The 23203-nt window shown below is 44.4% G+C and overlaps 1 protein-coding gene across 1 annotated transcript in view; it reads right to left on the bottom strand.

The window, feature by feature from the left end:
* TRIM14 (tripartite motif containing 14) overlaps positions 1–23203 on the bottom strand; it is an 80081-nt gene continuing 56878 nt past the window's right edge. Inside the window, exons 3-6 of the mRNA XM_075280439.1 lie at positions 13037–13270; positions 3005–3167; positions 2062–2154; positions 1–536 (exon numbers count right to left, since the gene is read on the bottom strand). Of these exons, the coding sequence (XP_075136540.1) occupies positions 1–536; positions 2062–2154; positions 3005–3167; positions 13037–13270 (1026 nt within the window). The remainder of the gene's footprint in view (positions 537–2061; positions 2155–3004; positions 3168–13036; positions 13271–23203) is intronic.

Here is a 23203-nt window from a genome sequence, read left to right as displayed (position 1 = left end):
TTACGTCAGTCTATACACCGTGACTGAACCATCCCATAATCGAAGTGCTGGATGCAAAGGTTCAGTAAATCTACAGCGAAAGGTATGTAAGTGCTTCATTCCAGATGTGGTGTCAAAGAATGATAGAACTCCAGATTCATAGTCCAGGAAAACCCCAACTTTTTCGGGAGGGTGGGTAAGATATATTGCTTTCCTCTCTCCTTTGTGAAAGGCCCAGTATTCATAATCATATCTTTTAATACACCATGATCCACTGTTCCACCCAAGACGACTCAGCTCTGTGTCTCCTTTCCTTTGTATAGATGGGTAAGTAATTCCGATCCACCATCCCAAGCCTGCCTGGAGGACATCTACTTCCCAGTAGTGACTGCCAGAGAAGTAGGAGTCTCTGCTCAGAATTTGCAGGAGTTTATCAAACCTTGATGGATGGCTCGAGTTAAATTTCCCTAACCAAGCACATTGTACTGTAAGTAGGTCCTCGGATAACCTCAGCTTAGGGTGCATTGTGTTTGGATCTAAAGTGGGGGTTCTGGCATCTGTGAAGGAAGTGCAGAAACAGACAGAGTTATGTAAGGCTGTAGCTTGGCTGTTATGGTATCTGTATGTCCCACATAAAGTCCTGGATTTGAGACCCAGGACAGATTTAATAGAATATAAATAACATAAAATTTTAAAAAAATTTAACATAAAAAAGGGATCCTATCATTCAAACTCAATTCTTTGTCTCTAACACATAGGAATAGCCTTAAAAAAGGCTATTCTTCTCCTACCTTTAGATGTCTTCTCCACGCCGCCGTTCCGTAGAAATCCCGGTTTTCATCGGTATGCAAATGAGTTCTCTCACAGCACTAGGTGCGGACTCCAGCGCTCAAACAGCACTGGGGGCGTCCCCAATGCTGGGAAAGAAATTTTCAGTGATGTCTCCATCTTCTTCAGGAACGGGCTCTCGTCGCGTCTTCTTCCGGTGGTGGCTTCAAACTTCTAGGCCTCAGGCCTAGGGCAAAGCCGACTGCGCATGCCCACCGGACACAAGAAAACTACAATACTATGTAAGCGGCCATTTTCTTGTGGGCGACAGGTATACGCAGTCAGCTGCCCGAGGCCTAGAAGCCACTGCCAGAAGAAGACACGAAGAGAGCCCGTTCCTGACGAAGATGGAGGCGGCGCTGGAGATTTCTCTCGCAGCTTTGGGGATGCCCTCAGTGCTGTTTGAGCGCTGGGTCCGCCCCCAGTGCTGCGAGAGAACTCATTTGCATACTGACAAAACCGCGGTACAGTAGCACGGAGAAGACATCTAAAGGTAGGAGAAGAATAGCCTTTCTTATCTTTCTTAAGGCTATTCCTACAAGTTAGGGACAAAAAATTGAGTTTTAATGATGGGATCCCTTTAAAAAAGAAGATATAGCTTTATAGTTTATGTATTGTAATCGAAAGATCATGGGAACGCCCTTTAATCTTTCAAATACATTCTGTATCTGAATTCCTCATTATTTTTATGGTTCTTGTTTGCATACAGAAACTGACAAACCTAATATTATTTGCATTACTAAACACCTTTCTGTAGCTTGTATTGTAGTGTAAGCTGTAGAAGCCAAACACAACAAAAATTGTAACTAATTCCAATAAGAAAACTGTTTTAGCATAAACAAAAATCTTAAAAATAATGAAGAATTAAGATGCAAAATGTATTAGAAAGATATGTTAATTATTCAGTTTAATTCACCCAAATCAATCTCACAAAAGCCTATGCATTCACACATATGGGGCACACTGGGCCGTGTGGTCCCTCTACCAGGAGTCATAATTTATTTCATTGTGTCATATGTCACCACTGAGATGCTTAGAGAAAATCTTTATAATGAGAGCTGCTTATTATGGAGTTTGGAATGTGCTAACACTAATGGATTTACCAAGTACTGTACTTTGCAATGCTGACATCTAGAGTCTATATGGGAAATATACAAAAATACTTGCAATAATCACACCACATTGCAGGAGCAGATACAAGATGCAGAAGAAAGCTGTGAAGTCACATACATGCACCAGGCCAGCACTACTTACATTTTAGGAGCGATGACCTGTTTCCAAAAGGCGCTATTTTAATTAGCTTCCCTGGATTTTGGGTTGATCTTGTGCTTGGGCCTTCAACTACATCTAAATGAAGAAAAAGTCACATATATGAAAATATTAGTTAGGCCAGGGCTACATGTAAAGATGTCCGACTTTTCAAGCGGACAGAAAAATGTCGGGTTTTTCTGTCCACTTGAAAAGTCGGACATCTTTACAAGCGGACAGTGAAGGAAGGGCACGGAGTGCAAAAGAACGCACCCGATCGTCATTTAAATAAATGACAGGTGTCACGGACACAGCTAGTGTCCGCTCCTAATGTCCGTGCCAGATTTTGAGCGGACACTACCTGTCGGACACAGACGGTAGTGTGAACGCTCCCTTAGCTGTGTTTTGCTGTTTGTTTTTTCCTTTATGCAGAATTGTATTTTGCTTTCTTGGTGTTTTATGTGAAATGCACCATGGTCTAGCGGTGGTGTTTCATCAAGGAAACGCAAAAGAAAAGTATCGTATAAAACACTGTTAGAAAAAGCTGTAAGAAACTGCAAAAGACTATTTTCAAACCCAACTTTTTTTGCAGAAATTTCTTTGTATATTTTTCTTAATGGAGGAATCTATGTGCTGGCTTTCATAAAAAACATATTCAGATGAATGGAACTGATTTTTATCATAGAAACAAAATCTGCTATGTGACTATTTACTACTTAGGCTTTGTTCACACTCGTGCCCAGTGTCCGGTGTGTGCATTCCGCCAAGTTTCCGTCTTCAGCCCCGGCAAAACTGGACAGGTGACGGAAACCCGGCGCTCAGCTTGAAAACCCATTCACTTGAATGGGTTCTTAAAGTTGACCGCTGGTGTCCGCTTGCGGCCTGTTTTTTTTTTGTTTCTTTTTTTTGGGGGGGGGTTTAAAGAGGTGGAGAATTTTGCTGCCATTACCTTTTTGAAGGCGAATTGTGGGTGGCTCCTTGAATGATGATTTAAGGTTTTCTATGAAAGCACTATAGTATTTCTCTACATGCTCAAAGTTGACAGGCACTGGATGAAACTGCTCAGCTGGAGTTGAATGACTCTTCATTTGTTTTTCAGCTGAGGTGAAATCCTGAATAAAGGCAAAGGTCATTATATAATGGGTAAGAGTTGGATAACACAACCCAAAAGACAATGTATCCACCAGGAAAAAGTAAAATTGAAGTTTGTGTCCTTCACTCAGAATTATTACAAATGCAAAAATTACTTTAAATATAATACAAATTGTCCATCAGCTTTATTGGAAGAGTGTTTGGATTAGTGCAATTGTATGATATATACCAACAATGGCAAAAAAAATTGGATGGAATGTGTTACAGAATATGCGAGACTATGTTTCTTGAAGCCAACACAACTTTCATTAGTTCTTAATGGAATTTGCACAAAATCCTAAGGCCATCCAACAAATGCCATACACTTTTCCTCCACATGGTTCGTACAGAAACCACATGGACCCCATTATAGTCTATGGGATTTGTGGGTTTCCTTAGGTAACTGCTTTTTTATGCTTATAGGTTTCCATTTAGATGTTCCCAAGCGGCTCCCTGAACAGAAACAAGAACATAGATGTGAACCGGGCCTAAGTGGGCATATTCAGCTATTTCCAGTGTGCAGAGACTGGACCATAAGACACCAGTGGGGACTCTGTAAGCATTGGATATTACCAATTAGGGATCAAGATAAGTCCTGTTTTTTCTGGTTTTAACCAATTCCAAGTGTGTTTTACATAACTATTTGTTGGACAAACCCTTTAAAGAAGACCCCCAAGTTTGCTATGTATATAAGTCATCATAAGGCTATGATTAAGGTAGTTTACCGAAATGTGTCAGCCGGGCACACTGTCGCTCACCATACATATTTGGATCATTTTATGAATAATCAAGATTAAAGGCTAAGTTTTATCAAGACATCTCGCTTTGCTGGATTTGTTTTATCTTTGGATGCTTCAACCCGGAGTCGAAGGGGTTACCATATCCGTGCAAAGCCTCCGATGATCTATGAATGGAGTAGACATGAGCGAACAGCGTTTTATCGAGTAGATGTCTGATTGGACATCACGCTGTTCGCCATGTTCGATTCGATACAAACACCGCGTGGCAAATACACTTAAAATTCGATTCCCTTTCCACCTTCTCTGGCGCAGGGGAGGTGGGACAGGAACTACGACAACGGAGGCCTTGAAAAAAACTAGGAAAAAGCCATTGGCTGCGAAGGACATGTGACCTCTGATTCATAAGAACAGGCGACATAATCTCCGATTCATTTGTGGATTGCACTTAGTTAGAGAGAGACATCTGCTGAGGGCTAGATAGGTTTTAGATTTTGCTAGGCAGGAAATCAAAAGTAGAAGAAGAACAACAGCTCTTTTAAGAGCTACACTGCAGGGATACGCTCAATCCAGCTTTGTGTACCCACAAAAACCAAAGTGGGATACGCAGCAATTAAGCCAGGCTATATCCGCTCAACCCAGCTTTCCACGGTGTGAAATAAACTTAAGTGGGATACACTGAAATTGTCAGCCTATATACCCTACATACGCTTAATCCAGGTTTCACTGGTGTGTACCCCACCAAAACTAAGTGGGACACACTGAAATTCTCAGCCTATATACCCTATATACGCATAATCCAGGTTTCAGCGGTGTGTACCCCACCAAAACTAAGTGGGATACACTGAAATTCTCAGCCTATATACCCTATATACGCTTAATACAGGTTTCACCGGTGTGTACTCCACAAAAACTAAGTGGGATACACTGAAATTCTCAGGCTATGTACGCTCAACCCAGCTTTCCACGGTGTCAACCCACAAAACCTAACTGGGATACACAGCAATTGTCAGGCTATATATGCCCAACCCAGCTTTGCACGGTGTGTACCCCCAAACGCCAAAGTGTGATACACAGCAATTGTCAAGCTATGTACGCTCACCCCAAGGGCCACAGGTCCAACTTCTACACCCAATACGTGTAAGGCGCAGAGGGATTGGAGAGGACAGGGCTGTGGTTGGTCAGGTATTCACGCAACATGTGCCTATACTTTTCCCTCCTGATGACATTAAGCCCCTCAGTGGCAGTAGTTTGGGCAGGGGGGGGGGGTTGGGGGTATTAACGTGTACCAGACCTTGGAGAGTGTTCCCCTGGTGGTTGTGGACCGGATGGCAGTTGTTAGCCTCATGGGGGAAATCTCCTCTCTGCCGCCCGCGAGGGTTTACGGAAACATTTCCATCATATTCTGCACCAGTTGCTTGTGCCAATCAATTTTTTTTTTTCTCTCCCCTACCAGAACAAAGGACCAGATTTTTTACTTATACCGGGGGTTGAGGATTGCAAAAGTCCAGTAGTGTTTGCTCTCCATGATCTGAAGTATGCCTTTGTCTCTTGAAAAGCAACCCAACATGAAGTCAGCCATGTGTGCCAGTGTGTTACTTGGCACAACTTTGCTGCCCCCAACTGTAAGGGTCACTCTCCATTTCCTCCATTTTACACTCCCCTTCACACCATCTGTGCTGAAGCAATGGGATATACTGAACTTCACCCTCAAGCCTCGGGTGGGACAGTGTCATGAAATGCCACTTCATCCCCCTCATCTTCCTCCATCAGCCAACGGTGCGAAGATGACAGGAGTGTGCTCTGAATATTTTCAGCCTAGCAGAGGCTACTTTTCACTTAGGAAAATGGCCGCACTTTCACTAGTATTTCAGGCACAATGGTGTAGATTTCAAAGAACCATTGCACCAACTAGTTGAAAACGTGGACCATGTGTGGACTGTGTTTGAGTCTGGCAAGCTTTAGATCTGATACCAGGTCCGGCCATTATCACATACACAAACATGCTTGGTCCCAGGTGCGGTGGCAAAAACCACATTGCCGTCACATCGAGGATGGCATCCCTAACCTCAGGGGAAGTGTGTTTTCTGTCGGCCAAGCTGAGGAGCTTCAGCACGACTTGCTGTCGTCTCCACACCCCAGTGCTGAAGTATGTACAGGTCGCAGGTGTGGTCGAGGTTGCAGCAGAGTAGGCTTTCAGTCAACCCCTGCCATGAATTTTGGGCTGGGAGAGGGGATAAGCCACCCCAGTTTACACCCCGGACCTATCCTCAACTACATTCACCCGGCCTGTCATTACAGAGAAGCAGTGTCCCTGACCGCAGGCGCTTGGCCATGCGTCGGTGGTCAAGTGGAACTTACAGTAAAGCGCGGAACTCGGGGCCCGACTTATGTTAGGGAATACGTGGTGGCCCTAGGCCCCTAGGCGGAGACAGCACACCAACAGAGGTAATGATGGCTAGGGGCATCATAGCGAGGTGCCGCACCTGCCAGCAGGTCACAGAAGGTATGAGTTTCCACAAGCCGGGACAGCAACATCTCCTGGGCTAGCAGTTTTAAGATGAGGCCGTTGAAGCCTTGGGCATGTGGGTGAGTTGCGCTGTACTTCTGCCTGCGATGAAAGGCCTGGGAGATGGGGAGTTGCTGGGCGCATGATGGTGCAGGCGAAAGGAGCAGAGGCAGGAAAAGGTGCAGATGAGGGTGAAGTCCCCAAAGTGTCAGAGGCAGATGTTGAGGTGTCCAGGCTGGTGGTTTCTCTCAGGTGGCTAGCAGAGGGAACATCTTGGGCCTTGCTGCCTCTTGCCTGACTTCTGTGATTCAGCTGTCCTGTGCCTCTGGACATGCCTCTGCCTCTAGCCACCTTTTTTGCTGTTGCGCTTGCCTCCACATCTACACTGCTTTCCCCACATAGACATAACCCCTGTCCATGCCTTTGCCTCTAGCCCCCTTTTTTCCTGCTTAGCTTGCCTTAACATCAACACTGTTTTCCCCGCTAAACATAACCCCTGTCCATGCCTCTGCACCCCTTTTTTCCTGCTTAGCATGCCTCAACATCAACGCTGTTTTCCCCGCTAGACATAACCCCTGTCCATGCCTCTGCCTCTAGCCCCCTTTTTTCCTGCTTAGCTTGCCTCAACATCAACATTGTTTTTCCCGCTAGACATCACCCCTGTCTATGTCGGGTCGGTGGCCTCATCACCCAAAACTCCTCTTCCATTTGCTCACTCTCCTCTTACTGCAAACCCCACATAACCACAGCTTGCCCTGATGGCAACAGTGTCCCGTCATCATCACTGAGGCTGAGAAACACCGGTTGCGGGTCCACAACCACAAAATTGGCAGGAAATGGCGGATGCTCCAGTATTTGGGCATCCGGACATGACAAGTCCACATCTAGGGAGGTTAGCCACAGTGCCATGGGCTTTAAACTTCTTGATGACACTGCACACGGTAGACACAGGAACATTCGGGTCTTTGGAGATGGACTTGTAGCCTTGAGATTGCTTATGCTTCCTCACAATTTTGCTTCCCAAGTCCTCAGACAGTTCTTTGGTCTTCTTTCTTTTCTCCATACTCAATGTGGTACACACAAGGACACAGGACAGAGGTTGAGTCAACTTTAATCCATTTCAACTGGCTGCAAGTGTGATTTAGTTATTGCCACCACCTGTTAGGTGCCTCAGGTAAGTAACAGGTGCTGTTAATTACACAAATTAGAGAAGCATCACATGGCTTTAAAACCATGAATAAGAGGCATAGACCTCGAAACTCGTAGGTTTTTTGGCATTTTTTTCCACCTCGTCTGCACTCATTCCTTGATATACATATATGGACTTTTTTAATGGGAGTATGTCTCCGGAATAAACATTGACTTTTTAATAATATAGAGGTCTCAGAGTGCTGGATACCTTTTCTTTTTGCTTGATATTTTGGTTATGATTGCATATAACTCTGTTGGATATATCATAGTATATATCATAGTATTTGCTATCTTTTCCTAATCTATGAGTTGAAAGTGGTGATGTTTTTTGCCCTAAGTAAATTATGAGCAGATTTTATCAGCTGCCATACCTGTATGAACGATTGTACTTTGCCGTGTGTGGCATCTCCATCAAATTGCTAGGGTGTATTGCGAGTAGTGACGTTTATCCATACCATGTTTTTCAGTGGTATGCTCTTTGTCCTATTTTGATTTCTCCCAGGTTCATGTTGCCTATTAGTAAGACACTGATAATTACCATCCCTGGTTTCCATAGATATACTCACACATCCTCTCTTAATTGGCTAGATGAGAGTACCGGCCATCTAGTATGGGCAGGCGGTCTGCGGTTCTAGATGTGTTTGGCTCATGGATTGGCCAGACAGCCTGGTGTGATATTCAACTACCACAACTATGTTACAGAGCACATTACAGTGATACAATACACACAATACCTTGCATAACACTTTTGTAGATTTGTAGAAAAGCAACTTTGAAATCTTATCCAAATGAGTCAGTTCTTCAGCTTTCTGGAGCACTGTTCTTGCTGTTCAGACCCCAATGATCTACTGCTTGCACCAACCCTTGCAGTAGGAGTCCTCCTACTGCTATGACATCACCTAAGTAGCAAGGTCAGTGCTCCAAGAGCTGAAGGCCTGTCTTAAGGGCACGACCTGCCTAATTTGCATAAAACTTCAAAGTTGTTTTTTCTTCAAATATAGTACAAATAAAGGTATATTACACCAGGGAACAGCAATTTCGTTGTCTTAAATCTGTGACTTGTTTTCAACTAACTTTTGGCACTGAATCCAAAAATTAATGCAGTTTTTGTCTTTCACATCAACTTTTTAAGCTACAGGATACCCTCAAAAGTCATACAAAAACTTACCAAATATATTGTTTACAAAGAATAATTTTATTCATACAAAGGCTACAATAGTTACTGCAAGTTAAATTGTGTTCATACAAATAGTTGTGTTTTTATGGAACGGTAATTAAATATTAAGGTACAAATAGTTGTGTTTTTATGGAACGGTAATTAAATATTAAGGTACAAATTTTTTGCTTGTAGCTTTTTCTAGAGTGTTTAATCTGTGGGCATCCTCGTTTGTTGCTACAATAGTCAGCTATCATATGTACATCCCATCTACTTTGATACCGTGCATCCATGACCTTCAAGTCTTGGTGGAATCGCTCACCCTGCTCATCACTGACTGCACCAAGATTTTCTGGGAAGTTAGCAAGATGGCTATGGAAAAAATGCAATTTGATGCTCATGTTGCTACCTAGCAGTTTGAAGCTCTCCAAGAGTTGCTGGACAATTTCGGCGTAATTCTGTGCTCGTGTATTTCCGATGAAATGTTTATCTTTTAACAAGCTGCTGAATCTGTGGACCATCAAAAACACCGGCCTTTATCTTTTTATCTTTAAAACTTACGGCGTGAACTAGCAGAAGTAGACATAAGTTTCAGTTCAAACACTAAACACTGCTAACTTCGTATATAAACAAGAACTCCGTGCAGCTCATTCCGACGTGGAGTCTATCTCAGAGCGACACACAACACCTCACTACAGTATCTCAGGCGTAGCTGAACAAATCCAGACAAGTATAAACCTGTTGCTGTTCTCCTTAGCGTCATTCAACTGGCACCCATCGGAGAAGGTTTGAGTCAGCCAATAGGAGAGCAATAGCGCTTCCTATGATCCATGATTGATTCCGCGGACAGTGGTCACATTGTCATAAGGTGTAGAGAAAAAAGTCAGCATGCCTAATAACTATAAAAACAGCTCAAACATCAAACTCAACAGAAATTGTGTTACTCAACAGAAATTGTGTTACAAATTGTTCCCCAGTGTTATTTATCACTGTAATATGCTCTGTAATGTGATACTGGCAGTTGAATATGCTTGAGGGAGGTGATAGTGTCTAAGGATTTGGTAATGACTTGGTCTGTTCCACGGGACTGGTGCATAGCAAATGTGGTGCCGATATTCAAAAGTGGTTCTCAAAGTGAGCCTGGAAACTATAGGCTGACAAGTATAACCTCTGTGGTGGGTAAGATCTTTGAAGGTTTTCTAAGAGATGCTATCCTGGACTATCGCAATTAAAATAACCTTATAACATCCAATAAATACAGGTTTCTGAGGAATAGGCCCTGCCAGACTAATCTGATCAGCTTCTATTAGAAGGTCAGTTCTAGACTGTACATGGGTTATGTGGTGGACATTGTTTCTCAACTGTTCAAAGGCTTTTGATACTGTTGGTATACAACATTTAAAAAAAAAAATAGAAAAATATAAAATATATAAAAAATTCATATCACCCTCGTTTCCCTAGAGCAAATATAAAAGTACTTAAATACTATGAAACACATACACATTAGGTGTCCACCCAAATCTCTAAAAATATTTTTCCCATATGGTGAACACTGAAGTGGGAAAAAAAATCAATAGTGCCAAACTGCCGTTTTTCTTGCTGTTATGCCGCAATAAAAATTTGAATAAAAAAGTGATCAAAGCAATTAGAGATGAGCGAGTAGTATTCGATCGAATACCTTGCCACTATAGGAATGCGTGTAAGTGTCCGAACACTAAGGGGTTAAGTGCATCAAATATTCGATGCGCTTAACCCCTTGGTGTTCGGCCGCTTACACGCATTCCTATGGCGGCGAGGTATTTAATCGAATACTACTCGCTCATCTCTAAAAGCAATAGACATTCCTCAAAATGATATAACTAAAAAGTACACCTGGCATCCCCGTACATAGAAATATAAAAAAAATATGGGTCTCAAAATATGCGACTTTTTACAAAGTTTTAGATCTTTGTTAAGAGGTAAAAATGTAAATAAAAGTATGTAAATTTGGTATCCCCGGAATTGTACCAAAACATAGAATACATTTTGGCTGCAGAGCGAACGCCGTAAAAATAAAGCGCCGTAAGAAAGTCGCACAAATGCACTTTTCCAATTCCACCCAATTCTGATTTTTTTTTCCAGCTTCTCAGTATATTGTACAGAATAATACATGACACCATTATGAAGAATAATATGTCCTGCTAACATCAAGTCCCCATATGACTCTGTGAACAGAAAAATAAAAAGTTACAGGGTTTGGGAGGCAGGCAGTCAAAATCGAAAATTGAAAAATGTCACCGGTGGAAAGGGGTTAAAGGTGTTTTCTGGGCAAAAAAAATCCTTTTAATGGGTTAATAATTGCACGAAAATAACTTTAGCAGTGTTTTTAGAGACCTAGTGAGCAGACCCCTCGATGCACATTCGTAGGCAATGGACGGATAAATACTGCGGCGAAAAGCATGTTGAGGGGTCTGCTCACTAGGTGGGTTTCCTTGGGTTTATTACATGTTATATTTATGGTTCACTTTTGCATTTCCATATAATATATGACCTTTGGCTCTTGAGTTCACAACAAACAGTTTTACTATTTGTACTTTTCTATGATGGCTGCCATCTTGGGTCAATTTACCTTAGTTTATGCATTCTGTGTTTACCATATATAATATTTATTCACTCCCTTGGACTACCCCCCCCCCCTTTTTGTGGTTATTAGTGTTGGTATTCCCTTTATCCCCCCCCTTCTGTATATTGTATGTTGTGTATATGTTTTGAGTTATTGTGATCAATAAATTATGAAATATTTTTACCTCAGCGCGGGCATGTTTTTGTTTATATATTGTTACTTGCTGTATCCACATGTTTCTATTGTGTCAACATTGGCCCGCTTTGGTGTTTTTCAATATTTGCAACAGATACCATAGAGGCCTCAATGAGACATAATACTGTGTGTAGGAGCCGCTATGGGATATTATACTGTCTGGAGACCACTTTGGGACATTATAGTGTGTGTAAATGGGGCATTATACTGTGTGGAGGGACCCGCAGTGGGACATTATACTTATATGGAAGGGCCACTATGGAATATTATACTCCGAGGAGGAGTCGCTATGGGAAATTATACTGTCTGGAGACCACTTTGGGACATTATAGTGTGTGTAAATGGGGAGTTATACTGTGTGGGGGCCAGGTAAAGGGGCGCTATGCCGTAGGGAGTGTGCCCCAAGTCAATAGTTTACTTTTATAGTAATGTCCTTTTGTCAGACACCATAAATGAAACTGCTGGTTGTTTTGGAATGGTGGGGGCTAGAAAAAAAGATTCCATCGTTGCCAGAAGCAGCAGCTTGGCACCTATTAAGGGATATAATGAAATGGAGTTGTTAGAGGTGGTGAAAAGTCCTATTTCATACCCAACATAGCATCATCATCTACTGCGTATATTCATAAATAGCCTGACATGTTAGGGTCCATTCACACGGAGTAAACACGCGCTCATTTTGGCAAAATACACATGTAAAGAATACACGTTTAAAAATAAAACTCCCATTGACTTCAATGACATTTTACACTTGTATTTTGACATGTTTTTTTACGTGTTTTTTTTATTACACGTGTAAGAAAATGTCATTGAAGTCAATGGGAGTCTTATTTTTACACGTGTATTTTTTACACTTTTAGGGTGAGTTCACACTGATTATACGCCAGCTTATTCTGAACGTAAAACACGTTCAGAATAAACGGCGTATAAAGCAGCTCCATTCATTTCTATGGGAGCCGGCATACGAGCGCTCCCCATAGAAATGAATGGGCTGCTTCTTTCACTACGAGCAGTCCCATTGAAGTGAATGGGATGTGCTGGCGTGTATGGCTAGCTCTGCTCATTCCGAGCCATACACGCAAGCACTTCCCATTCACTTCAATGGGAGTGCTTGTAGTGAAAAAAGCAGCCCATTCATTCCAATGGGGAGCACTCGTATGCCGGCTCCCATAGAAATGAATGGGAACTGCTTTATACGCGCTGAATCTGAATGTGTTTTAACGTTCAGAATCAGGCAGCGTATCAGTAGTGTGAACTTACCCTTATTTTGCCAAAATGAGCACGTGTTTACTCCGTGTGAATGGACCCTTAGACAAACATTTTGACAGGGTTTCTCCATGTAGACCTTGGATATATACACTAGGTAAAAGATCTCTAAAATAAAAGGTAAATGTTGAATTATATGTTATAAAAGGTAAATGTTGAATCTAGTTATAAATGTAGTAAACGTGAGACCATATTACCTGGATAAGTTGCACAGTGTCTGGTTGTTGATGTATTCTTCTGACATGGGCTTTGAACTTGTCAATAGCACATATCTGGTCATTGCATGATTCTATCTGACCATCATATGCCCATAGTGCCAACTTTGCCTTATCTTCAATGTATTTCTTTGCTAATTTTTCCTCTTCGTCTAGGAGCAGCCTTAGCTCTGTAAATTTCATTGTCAGAGTATCTTTGCTTGCCAAAGTGTGGGCCTAGTAACACAGATGGAAGTATTAGAAAGTGTCAGGAATCAAAAGAAGTAAATCATGTTTCATTCACAGCAGAGGTTAGAGCTTTGTTAAGCTTTTCAGCTGACTTGTACTGATAAGGCTATGGTGAGAAAATATATGTGTCACTGACTGCTGGTTGCAACAGACAAGTCAACAATGTCATGTTTGGCAGTGACAGCAAGGTGCTGTGTGGCAGTCATCGCTAATTCTACTATTTCACTACTTTCCTTTCATGTGCATTATATTGTTCTCATTCTAAGGGTTTGTACTAATGTTACTTATGCAACATTTTCAGTCCAAATTGTGTAAATTTAAAACATCATAATTTCCCTAAATTAAAGTCTCCATTGTAGTGCCAGGTTTTTCCACCCAAAATAAAAAAAAGGGCTATTAGCAAAAGAGGGCAAATCTTAATCTCTCATTGAGTGCCACAGTACAGCTATGAAAGAATGATCACCAAAAATTATTTAAAAATATGATTAACACAAAAACTTAGTTTAAACAGTAGATGATTTTCTGATGATGACACACTCCCTTTAACCCCTTCCCAATATTCACCATAATAGTACGGTGCTGCCAGGAAGGATTTCCCGCAAACCTCCATTCTAGTGCTGAAACTGTGTGCACAGCATGCCTAGCAGGTATCAGCAATATGGTTGACACTTACCTCTATCATCCACAGTCAGAGATGAGCTCCTATTGCAGGTGTTAACCCCTGAGATGCCAAGGTCAAACATGATCCTGGTATCATAGGGGTTTTACTATGTATTATGCCCCCGTCCACCTCCTCCCCACGACGTGTTCAAGTGCCGATGTTCTTATTTGGCAGCCCAAGATTTCTGGGTTTGCCCCGCAGCTGCACCGCCACATTCCTGGCTGATCTCAAGTGACCTACAAATCATAGGTGGTTACTAATAATTATAATGTACCCCTTTCCACATTGTAAGACCAAATACAGTTAACGGGGTCCCAGCTCCTAATCCCCACTAATGGTGTTAGCTAGTCTAATAACCTCAGCAACATGACAGGAGCCTAAGAGCCACCACCCCCATAGACTCCTGAGGTGTTGCTTAGGTTATTAGTAAAATCCCCACTTGAGATTTAAACAAAGAGTATATGCTTTGAGATAGTATCCTTCCTGGCATATACAGTATGCTCTATTTGTATATCTACTCTGCTATATTTTGATTGTTGAGCCGATAATCGTATTATTTATGGGTTCATGTAACTAACTCCCATCTACCCTTGAATGTGACTAGGGATGTACCTTAGGGTTATTTTTTGCCTTTGACCTGATTATTCTGGGTTCAGGATTATTAGAGGGTATAGATTTTGATTAGGTGGAATTATCGATTAGTCCGCTGAAACATTGTGGTCGAGTGTGCAACTGGCTTGTGTGACATCTACAGTCCTATGAAAAAGTTTGGGCACCCCTATTAATCTTAATCATTTTCAGTTATAAATATTTTGGTGTTTGCAACAGCCATTTCAGTTTGATATATCTAATAACTGATGGACACAGTAATATTTCAGGATTGAAATGAGGTTTATTTTTTTTTGTAACTCAAACTTTATTGAATTTTTTTTTTTTTATACAATAAGAAAAGAAAAAACAATTACGAGTTACAGGGCGAACACCCGCCCTGCGAACAGAAAAAGCACACAGTGCAACACAAAATACAATCATAGAAGAATAAAAAAAAAAAAAAAAAAAAAAAAAAAAAATTAAAGACAAAGAAAACAACATAGAAAAAAGAAAAAGGAAAAAGGGGGGGAGGAGGAGGGAGGGGGTTAGTGGGACAGATGGGTGGGGGAGAGGACTAAATGTGGGGGGTGAAAGGGTAGGTAGGGGTGAGTGTGAGCAGTCAGGAAACCAGAGAGAGCGCTCGTCAGGTCATCCATACCACAGCCAGTTGGGAAGGGCTCGGGAGGAACCACTGGTCAAATACCTGAGACGAACAACAAGAGCATCAATCAGAGGAGGGGTCAGAACCCAGAAGCGTCCGGTACTCTGCAGACTGTTGAAACCTGAACCAGTAGAACCAGGTTTTGATGTACGCCTCAGTCGTGCCATGCAGGAAAGACGTGAGATTTTCCATGTGCATTATCTCGTTGACCTTCGAAATCCAGAGGGAGAGAGGAGGAGGATCCACTCGTTTCCAAAAAAGGGGGATACAAGCCCGGGCAGCGAGGATCAGGAATCTAAGTAGGGAGCGCTTAAAGACCTTTACAGAAGACTCACAATGATTAAGGAGGAACAGGGCAGGGCCCAAATGGTGAGAAGTTTCAGTAAGCTGGAGGGTTATCCGCTTGACCCCCTCCCAGAAGGACGAAAGGGCAGGACAGGACCAAAAAATGTGTAGCAGTGTGCCTTCCTCATCGCCACAGCGCCAACATAATGGGGAGACCTGAGGAAACATAGCATGGAGTCTCGTAGGAACCCTATACCATCGGGACAAGATTTTGTAGCTGGCCTCCTGGTGGCGAGAGCTGATGGAAGCAGTATTAGAAAGGCGAAAAATGCGCCTACGCTGCTCCTGAGAGAGGGAAAGGGACAAATCAGATTCCCATTTCAGCAAGAACGGCGGAACAAAATCCTCTGGAGGTTCAACCAGGATCCGGTAAGTGAGCGAGAGGGAGTGGCGAAGGGGGGCCAGCACCAACACAAATCTTCTCCAAGGGGGTAGGTTCGACGCGGAACACTGCAGGAGCAGGGAGAGAATGTAAAAAGTGACGAAGTTGCATCCCCCGCCAAGCATCCAAAGGGGGCAGCTCAGGAGGGGCCTGGGAATTCAGAAGTGTAGTCCATCCCCCTGCGTCCTGGAAGTGACAGGCACGGAAAATCCCATGACGGCGCCAATTACGAAAAACTCGGTCAAACATTCCAGGTGGAAAGGCAGGATTGCCCAGCACTGGAAAAAGAGCGGAATCCTTAGGGAGGAGAGTGGAGCGAACAAGGCCTCTGGAACAAATCCGAAGTGTGGGACCAAGGGTAGGGTGAGAAAAGAGAGATGACAATGAGGAGGAGTCTAACCACGGGGCAACCTGCAAAGGGATCGGAGAGAATGCCTGTTCGATGTAGACCCAAGGTTTAGAAACAGCATGTCTACACCAGTCCACGACACGAGTCAGGTGGGTAGCCAAGTAATAGGACTTCAGGTCCGGAAGCGATAAACCACCGCAACTCTTGGGACGAAAGAGAAAAGCCTTGCTCACTTGGGCGGGTCTGCCCGACCAGATGAACTTCAGTTGGACGGAAGTGAGGGATCTAAGAAAAGACAGAGGGATGTGAATGGGAAGCGCCTGCATCAAGTAGAGAAGACGAGGGAGAATGTTCATTTTAAAAATCGCGCATCTCCCGAACCAAGTAAAGGCTCCAGCGGACCATCGAGTACAATCAGCCCTGATAGACGCCAGAAGTGGGGGGAAGTTGCAACGAAAGAGATCTTTCGGGTCCGGAGTAAGATAAACCCCCAAATATTTGAGAGAAGTGGAGGCCCAATGAAAAGGGAAAGATTGACTCAAGGAGGTGGCCGCCGAGGAGGAAAGGGTCACATTAAGGGCTTCCGACTTCGAAAAGTTGATTTTAAAATTTGAAAGGGTCGAGTAAACCTGAAAGGCGAGCATCAGAGCCGGAAGAGAGACATGCAGGGAGGAGAGAAAAAACAGCAAGTCGTCTGCATAAGCCGCCACTTTGTATAAACGGGAAGAATGAGCAGCGCCTGAGATGTTCGGGTCGGCTCGAACCTGGCGGAGGAAGGGTTCAAGAGTCAGGACGAAAATGAGAGGCGAGAGGGGGCATCCTTGCCTAGTACCATTTCGGATAGGGAAGGATTGGGACAATAAACCGTTCACCCTGACCATCGCTGTAGGGAGAGAGTATAGAGCCATGATCCAACTCATCATGCGATTTCCAAGACCAATATGTAACAGGGTCTCTTCCATGAACCGCCAGTTGACCCTGTCGAAGACTTTCTCAGCGTCAGTGGAAAGAAGCATGAGAGGAGAGCCCGATTGTTTAGCTCCATACATGAGGTTGATGGCTTTGGTAGTATTATCTCGAGCCTCACGGCCAGGTAAAAATCCAGCTTGATCTGGGTGAACAATATTTCCTAACAAGGGCGATAAACGGGTCGCAAGGATCTTGGCTAAAATTTTTAGGTCAATATTAATTAGCGAAATGGGGCGGTAGTTAGAGCACAGAAGAGGGTCCTTTCCGGGTTTGGGGATAACCGCTATGTGAGCACAGAGGGAGTCACGACAAAGGGCCGAGCCATCGGTGAGAGAGTTGAAAACTTTCAACAGTCTGGGGCGGAGTTCAGGGCCAAGTTTCTTATAGTATACCAAGGTAAAGCCGTCTGGGCCTGGGGCCTTACCCGTTGCCATACTGGAGATAGCTAAAGAAATTTCCTCTTCAACAATAGGAGATTCCAAGGCCGTCAAGTCCTCTAGGGACAGCGACGGGAGACCAGAGGAGGAGAGATAAGAGCGAATGCGATCTCGGAACTCCGTTTCAGGGAGAGGAGAAGGGCCAGAGTCTACAGAATACAAAGAGGCATAGTAGTCCCGAAAGGCAGCCGCAATATCGAGGGGCATGTGTAATCGAGTACCCTGGGCGGAACCGATGCATGAAACATAGGTGGAGGACTGCTGAACCCGAAGGGCCCTAGCTAGGGAACGCCCGCTCTTATTTCCGAACTCGTAAAAATGACGTCTACATTTAGCTAGAGTACCCTTCACCCTATCAGTGACAAGCGTACGCAATTCTTCTCGGGCGTTGGCAAGCTGAGAATAAACATCAGGAGTGATTTGGCGTTTATGAAGAAGTTCCAATGAGCGGATCCGCTGCAGCAGAGATTCAATGCAAGCCCGGCGTTCCTTGTTCAAGCGGGAACCATGTTGCAACAGGATACCCCGGATAAAACATTTGTGAGCTTCCCACACCATTGGGGGAGCAATCCCCGACAGTTCCTCCCTCTCAAAGTATTCCCCCAATCGGGTCTTAATGTCATCCAAGATTGTTACGTCATCAAGAAGTGATGCGTTAAGTTTCCATTGACGCTGGAAGGGAATAGGGGAGGACAAGGAAACAGACAAAGTAACCAATGCATGGTCGGAGAAAGTAATGTTGTCGACTTCCGCAGCCAACAAAGAGTGGAGATGTTGGTGACGGATAAAGAGGTAATCGATACGAGAGTAGCGGTGATGGACCGGAGAATAATAGGAGTAATCCCTATCTAATGGGTGGAGTAACCTCCAGGAGTCCACAAGCTGGTGGGAATGAAGGTCCCTCTTAACCCTCCTGATGAGCGAGTAAGGGTGAGAAGAGACACCAGCAGAAGAGTCCAATGAAGGGTCTAGGACCAGATTGAGGTCCCCCCCGCCACCAGGAAGCCCTCCACAAAGCCGTCCAACAGTCCTAAGTAAGAACTAAGAGCACGACCCTGTCCCGAGTTAGGTAAATACAAAGAAACAAAAGCAAAAAGCTGAGAGGAGATACGACCCTTGACCATAACAAGTCTCCCCTCAGAATCAGTGCGAGTCTCCAAATGTTCCCAAGGCAGGGAGCGAGAAATCAAGATACTAGTCCCTCTGGATTTCGGGTCGGGAGAAGAGCTATGATATGCATGAGGAAACCAAGCATTAGTCAACTTATATGGCTTGGTAGAGCAATGGTGAGTTTCCTGCAAAAACACAACATGAAGGCGCTTACCTTTGAGCAGATTGAAGAGTACGGAGCGCTTCTCTGGACTATGAAGGCCTCTCACATTGAGGGAGCCCACGGTGATGGAGGAAAGGCGATCAAGCGGAGGCATGGAGGGAGACGGGCTTTCCCAGCTCACACCCTAAAAAGAGAAAATAATAAAGGGGGGGGGGAGGAAGGGGAGAGGACGAAGAATTGAAGAGGGCAAAGGGGAGGGGAAAAAAAAAGAAAAAAAAAAGAGAAAAATAAAAAGGTAGAGGAAAGAGAGCAGTAAAGGTGGGGGGGGGGGGGGGAGAAAGGAAAGGGAAAAAGAACCCAGAGTAGAACAAATCTAACTACCCCTAGACAAATGGGCCAGGGGCACAACAACAAACAGGAAGGAGTGAGGGAGTAAGAAAAGATGAGGGGAGAAGTGGGCCCGCAAGCACCACGAGTGTACCTGGTAAGGAAGACCCCATGCCCCCACCCCCAACAAAGTTGAAAGGGATAGGAAGCACAGGGCTACAAAGTGACTCTACGGTCCAAATAACAACATTGTATAAAAACAAAGCAAAATCAACAAGGGCCATCTATAAAGCCCAGCAGGAGCAGGATCAAGAGGAGCAGAGTAGCCACAGAACAAAATAAACACAGTGAAAATGTCCACCAACCACAAAACAAGTCCGAGACCACTCAATATAAAAGGATATTAGCACCGTCCTGTGAGCAGATCAAAAACCGGCGGCATGAGGGATCATGCTTCAATGGGAAGTTGAGCTGAGAGATCCGGTTGACGGAGTGGAGACCCAGGCGGATCCGGTGTTGGAAGACGTCGTGGAGATGAGTTTCGCCGAGGTCTCTCTCTAGAGGCAGCCGAAGAAGAACGCCTGGAACCGCGGCCGCGCCTGGATACAGCAGGGCGGGAGGAATCCAGAGCAAGCCAGTTCGGGACTGAGACAGGGCGCACATACAGGGAGGCAAACAAATCAGGCAAGTCCGCCAGGGAACGGACAACAATTGAAGACGAGCCAGCACGAACAATCAAATGGAAGGGATGACCCCACCTATAGGAACCTCCACAGTCCTTAATCAGAGTCAACACCGGCTGAAGGGCACGGCGCATAGCCAATGTGCGGGATGAGACGTCAGGATAGAGCTTGACAGAGGCATTCTCAAAAGGCACCGATCCCATATCCCAGGCACACCTCAGGATATGTTCCTTGTCTGTGAAGTAATGTAGTCTACACAGAACATCTCTAGGATTAGCAGGGTCAAGCGGGCCAGAACGTTGGACTCTATGCACACGGTCCATCATGAAGGTAGCATCCAGCGGGCGTTGAGTCGCCATATTGAAAATGGTATTAATTCGGCTGATCAGATCATCCTGAGGGCCTTTTTCTGGCACTCCTCGTAATCGAATATTATTTCTGCGACCCCGGTTCTCCTGGTCATCCAGGAGCAAAGCAATTTGTTGAAGGCGGGCCTCAGAGTGGGTTTGATTGCTCTCCACCGCGGACAGGCGTTGTTCCAAAGAGGACAGTGTTTGATCAGTAGCGTCAGCCCTAGTGGAAAGTTGAGACACATCAGATTGGATCGCACCGAGGGCCTGTGCCTGGGATTGTTCCATTCGGGAAACTACAGCATCCAGGTCTTGTTTAGTGGGTAGAGCTTGAATACGGTCCCGAAGTAGCTGAAAGTCCGCAGAGGCAATATGGGCTGCCGAGCAGGGCAGGGAGGCTGAATCCAAGGATTGCATGTCATGTCCAGGGAGGGTGGCAGACAGTGAAGGAGGCGGCTGCGATTGGCGTAGCGGAGGAGATGGAGGAGCCATGTCATCAGTGCCAGACCCTGTAGCAGAGGTTCCAGATCGGGACAGGAAGGTAGAGATTGATGGTGAGTGAGTAAGAGAGCGGCCTGGGGTGCGGGAAGGAGCAGTAGAGGTGTTAGGACGTCTTCTGGACATATCACAGTGGGAAGCGACCATAGAAGGTAATGAAGGTACACTCGCAGTATCACCAGGCCTTACATGAGGCGGTCACACAGTTCCATAATCAAACCCGGTACCCATGAGGTGCCAAAGGAGCAATGGGAGAAGTGCTAGTTCCGTGGGGATATACTGCAGAGCGTATAACACACAGCAAGTGGAGGAAGGTGAGGAGCCCCCCCTGATGGTGGAGTAGGGGCTCAGCACTCCCTTCACACCACTGCAGCTCACAACAACAAAAGTTCTCTGTTAGGAATGTCTCTGAAGAGGGTAAAAAAGTCCAAAAAAAAAAAAAAAACCCAGCAGAGAGTACTCACAGTGTCACAGAATGTCCCAGCAGAAAGCGTCAGGATGGGAGTCAAACAGCAGAGGGAGGTGAGGTGTCTCCCAGTCTGCCATTCTAATCAATTACTACAATGCAGAGATTAGGAAAGGAATTTACAAATGCCTAAGGTCCATCTGCAGCAGGAAATGGTTAATGAGACAAAGAATGCAGATCAAGTCCATGGGAGGAAGCAGAGGGAATTTGCAGAGAGTGGGGGAGGGGAGGACAAGGATGATATATGAGGCTCTCCGGGTGCTGTGCTGTCCACTGGTCAAGCCCTGAGACGCTGTCCTATCCCTGGTACAAGCAGTAGAGGTCAGTTCGGAAACCACTTGTAAGCCGGAGCATTTGGAACAAAGTTCTCATCCACATGACGGTGTGCTGGTTGCTACCACCTGAAATGAGGTTTATTGTACTAACAGAAAATGTGCAATATGCATTAAACCAAAATTTGACCGGTGCAAAAGTATGGGCACCTCAACAGAAAAGTGACATTAATATTTAGTACATCCTCCTTTTGCAAAGATAACAGCCTCTAGTCGCTTCCTGTAGCTTTTAATCAGTTCCTGGATCTTGGATGAAGGGATTTTGAGCCATTCCTCTTTACAAAACAATTCAAGCTCAGTTAAGTTTGATGGTTGCCGAGTATGGACAGCCCGCTCTCAAATGATCTGAAAACAAAGATTGTTCAACATAGTTGTTCAGGGGAAGGATACAAAACGTTGTCTCAGAGATTTAACCTGTCAGTTTCCATTGTGAAGAACAGAGTAAGGAAATGGAAGACCACAGGGACAGTCCTTATGACCAACTGTAAATAATAAAGAATGTAAATATAAAAATGTATGAAAGATATTATTAAACTGTACCCTTACATAATTTAAATTAAAACCCCACATATAGAAAACATAAATAAATAAATAAATAAAATAAAATATGCCCTCTACATGTGTATATACACTCACCGGCCACTTTATTAGGTACACCTGTCCAACTGCTCGTTAACACTTAATTTCTAATCAGCCAATCACATGGCGGCAACTCAGTGCATTTAGGCATGTAGACATGGTCAAGAAAATCTCCTGCAGTTCAAACCGAGCATCAGTATGGGGAAGAAAGGTGATTTGAGTGCCTTTGAACGTGGCATGGTTGTTGGTGCCAGAAGGGCTGGTCTGAGTATTTCAGAAACTGCTGATCTACTGGGATTTTCATGCACAACCATCTCTAGGGTTTACAGAGAATGGTCCGAAAAAGAAAAAACATCCAGTGAGCGGCAGTTCTATGGGCGGAAATGCGTTGTTGATGCCAGAGGTCAGAGGAGAATGGCCAGACTGGTTCGAGCTGATAGAAAGGCAACAGTGACTCAAATAGCCACCCGTTACAACCAAGGTAGCCAGAAGAGCATCTCTGAACGCACAGTACGTCGAACTTTGAGGCAGATGGGCTACAGCAGCAGAAGACCACACCGGGTGCCACTCCTTTCAGCTAAGAACAGGAAACTGAGGCTACAATTTGCACAAGCTCATCGAAATTGGACAATTGAAGATTGGAAAAACGTTGCCTGGTCTGATGAGTCTCGATTTCTGCTGCGACATTCGGATGGTAGGGTCAGAATTTGGCGTCAACAACATGAAAGCATGGATCCATCCTGCCTTGTATCAACGGTTCAGGCTGGTGGTGGTGGTGTCATGGTGTGGGGAATATTTTCTTGGCACTCTTTGGGCCCCTTGGTACCAATTGAGCATCGTTGCAATGCCAAAGCCTACCTGAATATTGTTGCTGACCATGTCCATCCCTTTATGACCACAATGTAGCCAACATCTGATGGCTACTTTCAGCAGGATAATGCGCCATGTCATAAAGCTGGAATCATCTCAGACTGGTTTCTTGAACATGACAATGAGTTCACTGTACTCCAATGGCCTC

This window comes from Leptodactylus fuscus, chromosome 1, assembly GCF_031893055.1.
Source record: "Leptodactylus fuscus isolate aLepFus1 chromosome 1, aLepFus1.hap2, whole genome shotgun sequence".
Taxonomy (NCBI): domain Eukaryota; kingdom Metazoa; phylum Chordata; class Amphibia; order Anura; family Leptodactylidae; genus Leptodactylus; species Leptodactylus fuscus.
The sequence above is the reverse complement of the archived record's forward strand: the minus strand, read 5'-3'. Positions and strand labels throughout refer to the sequence as shown.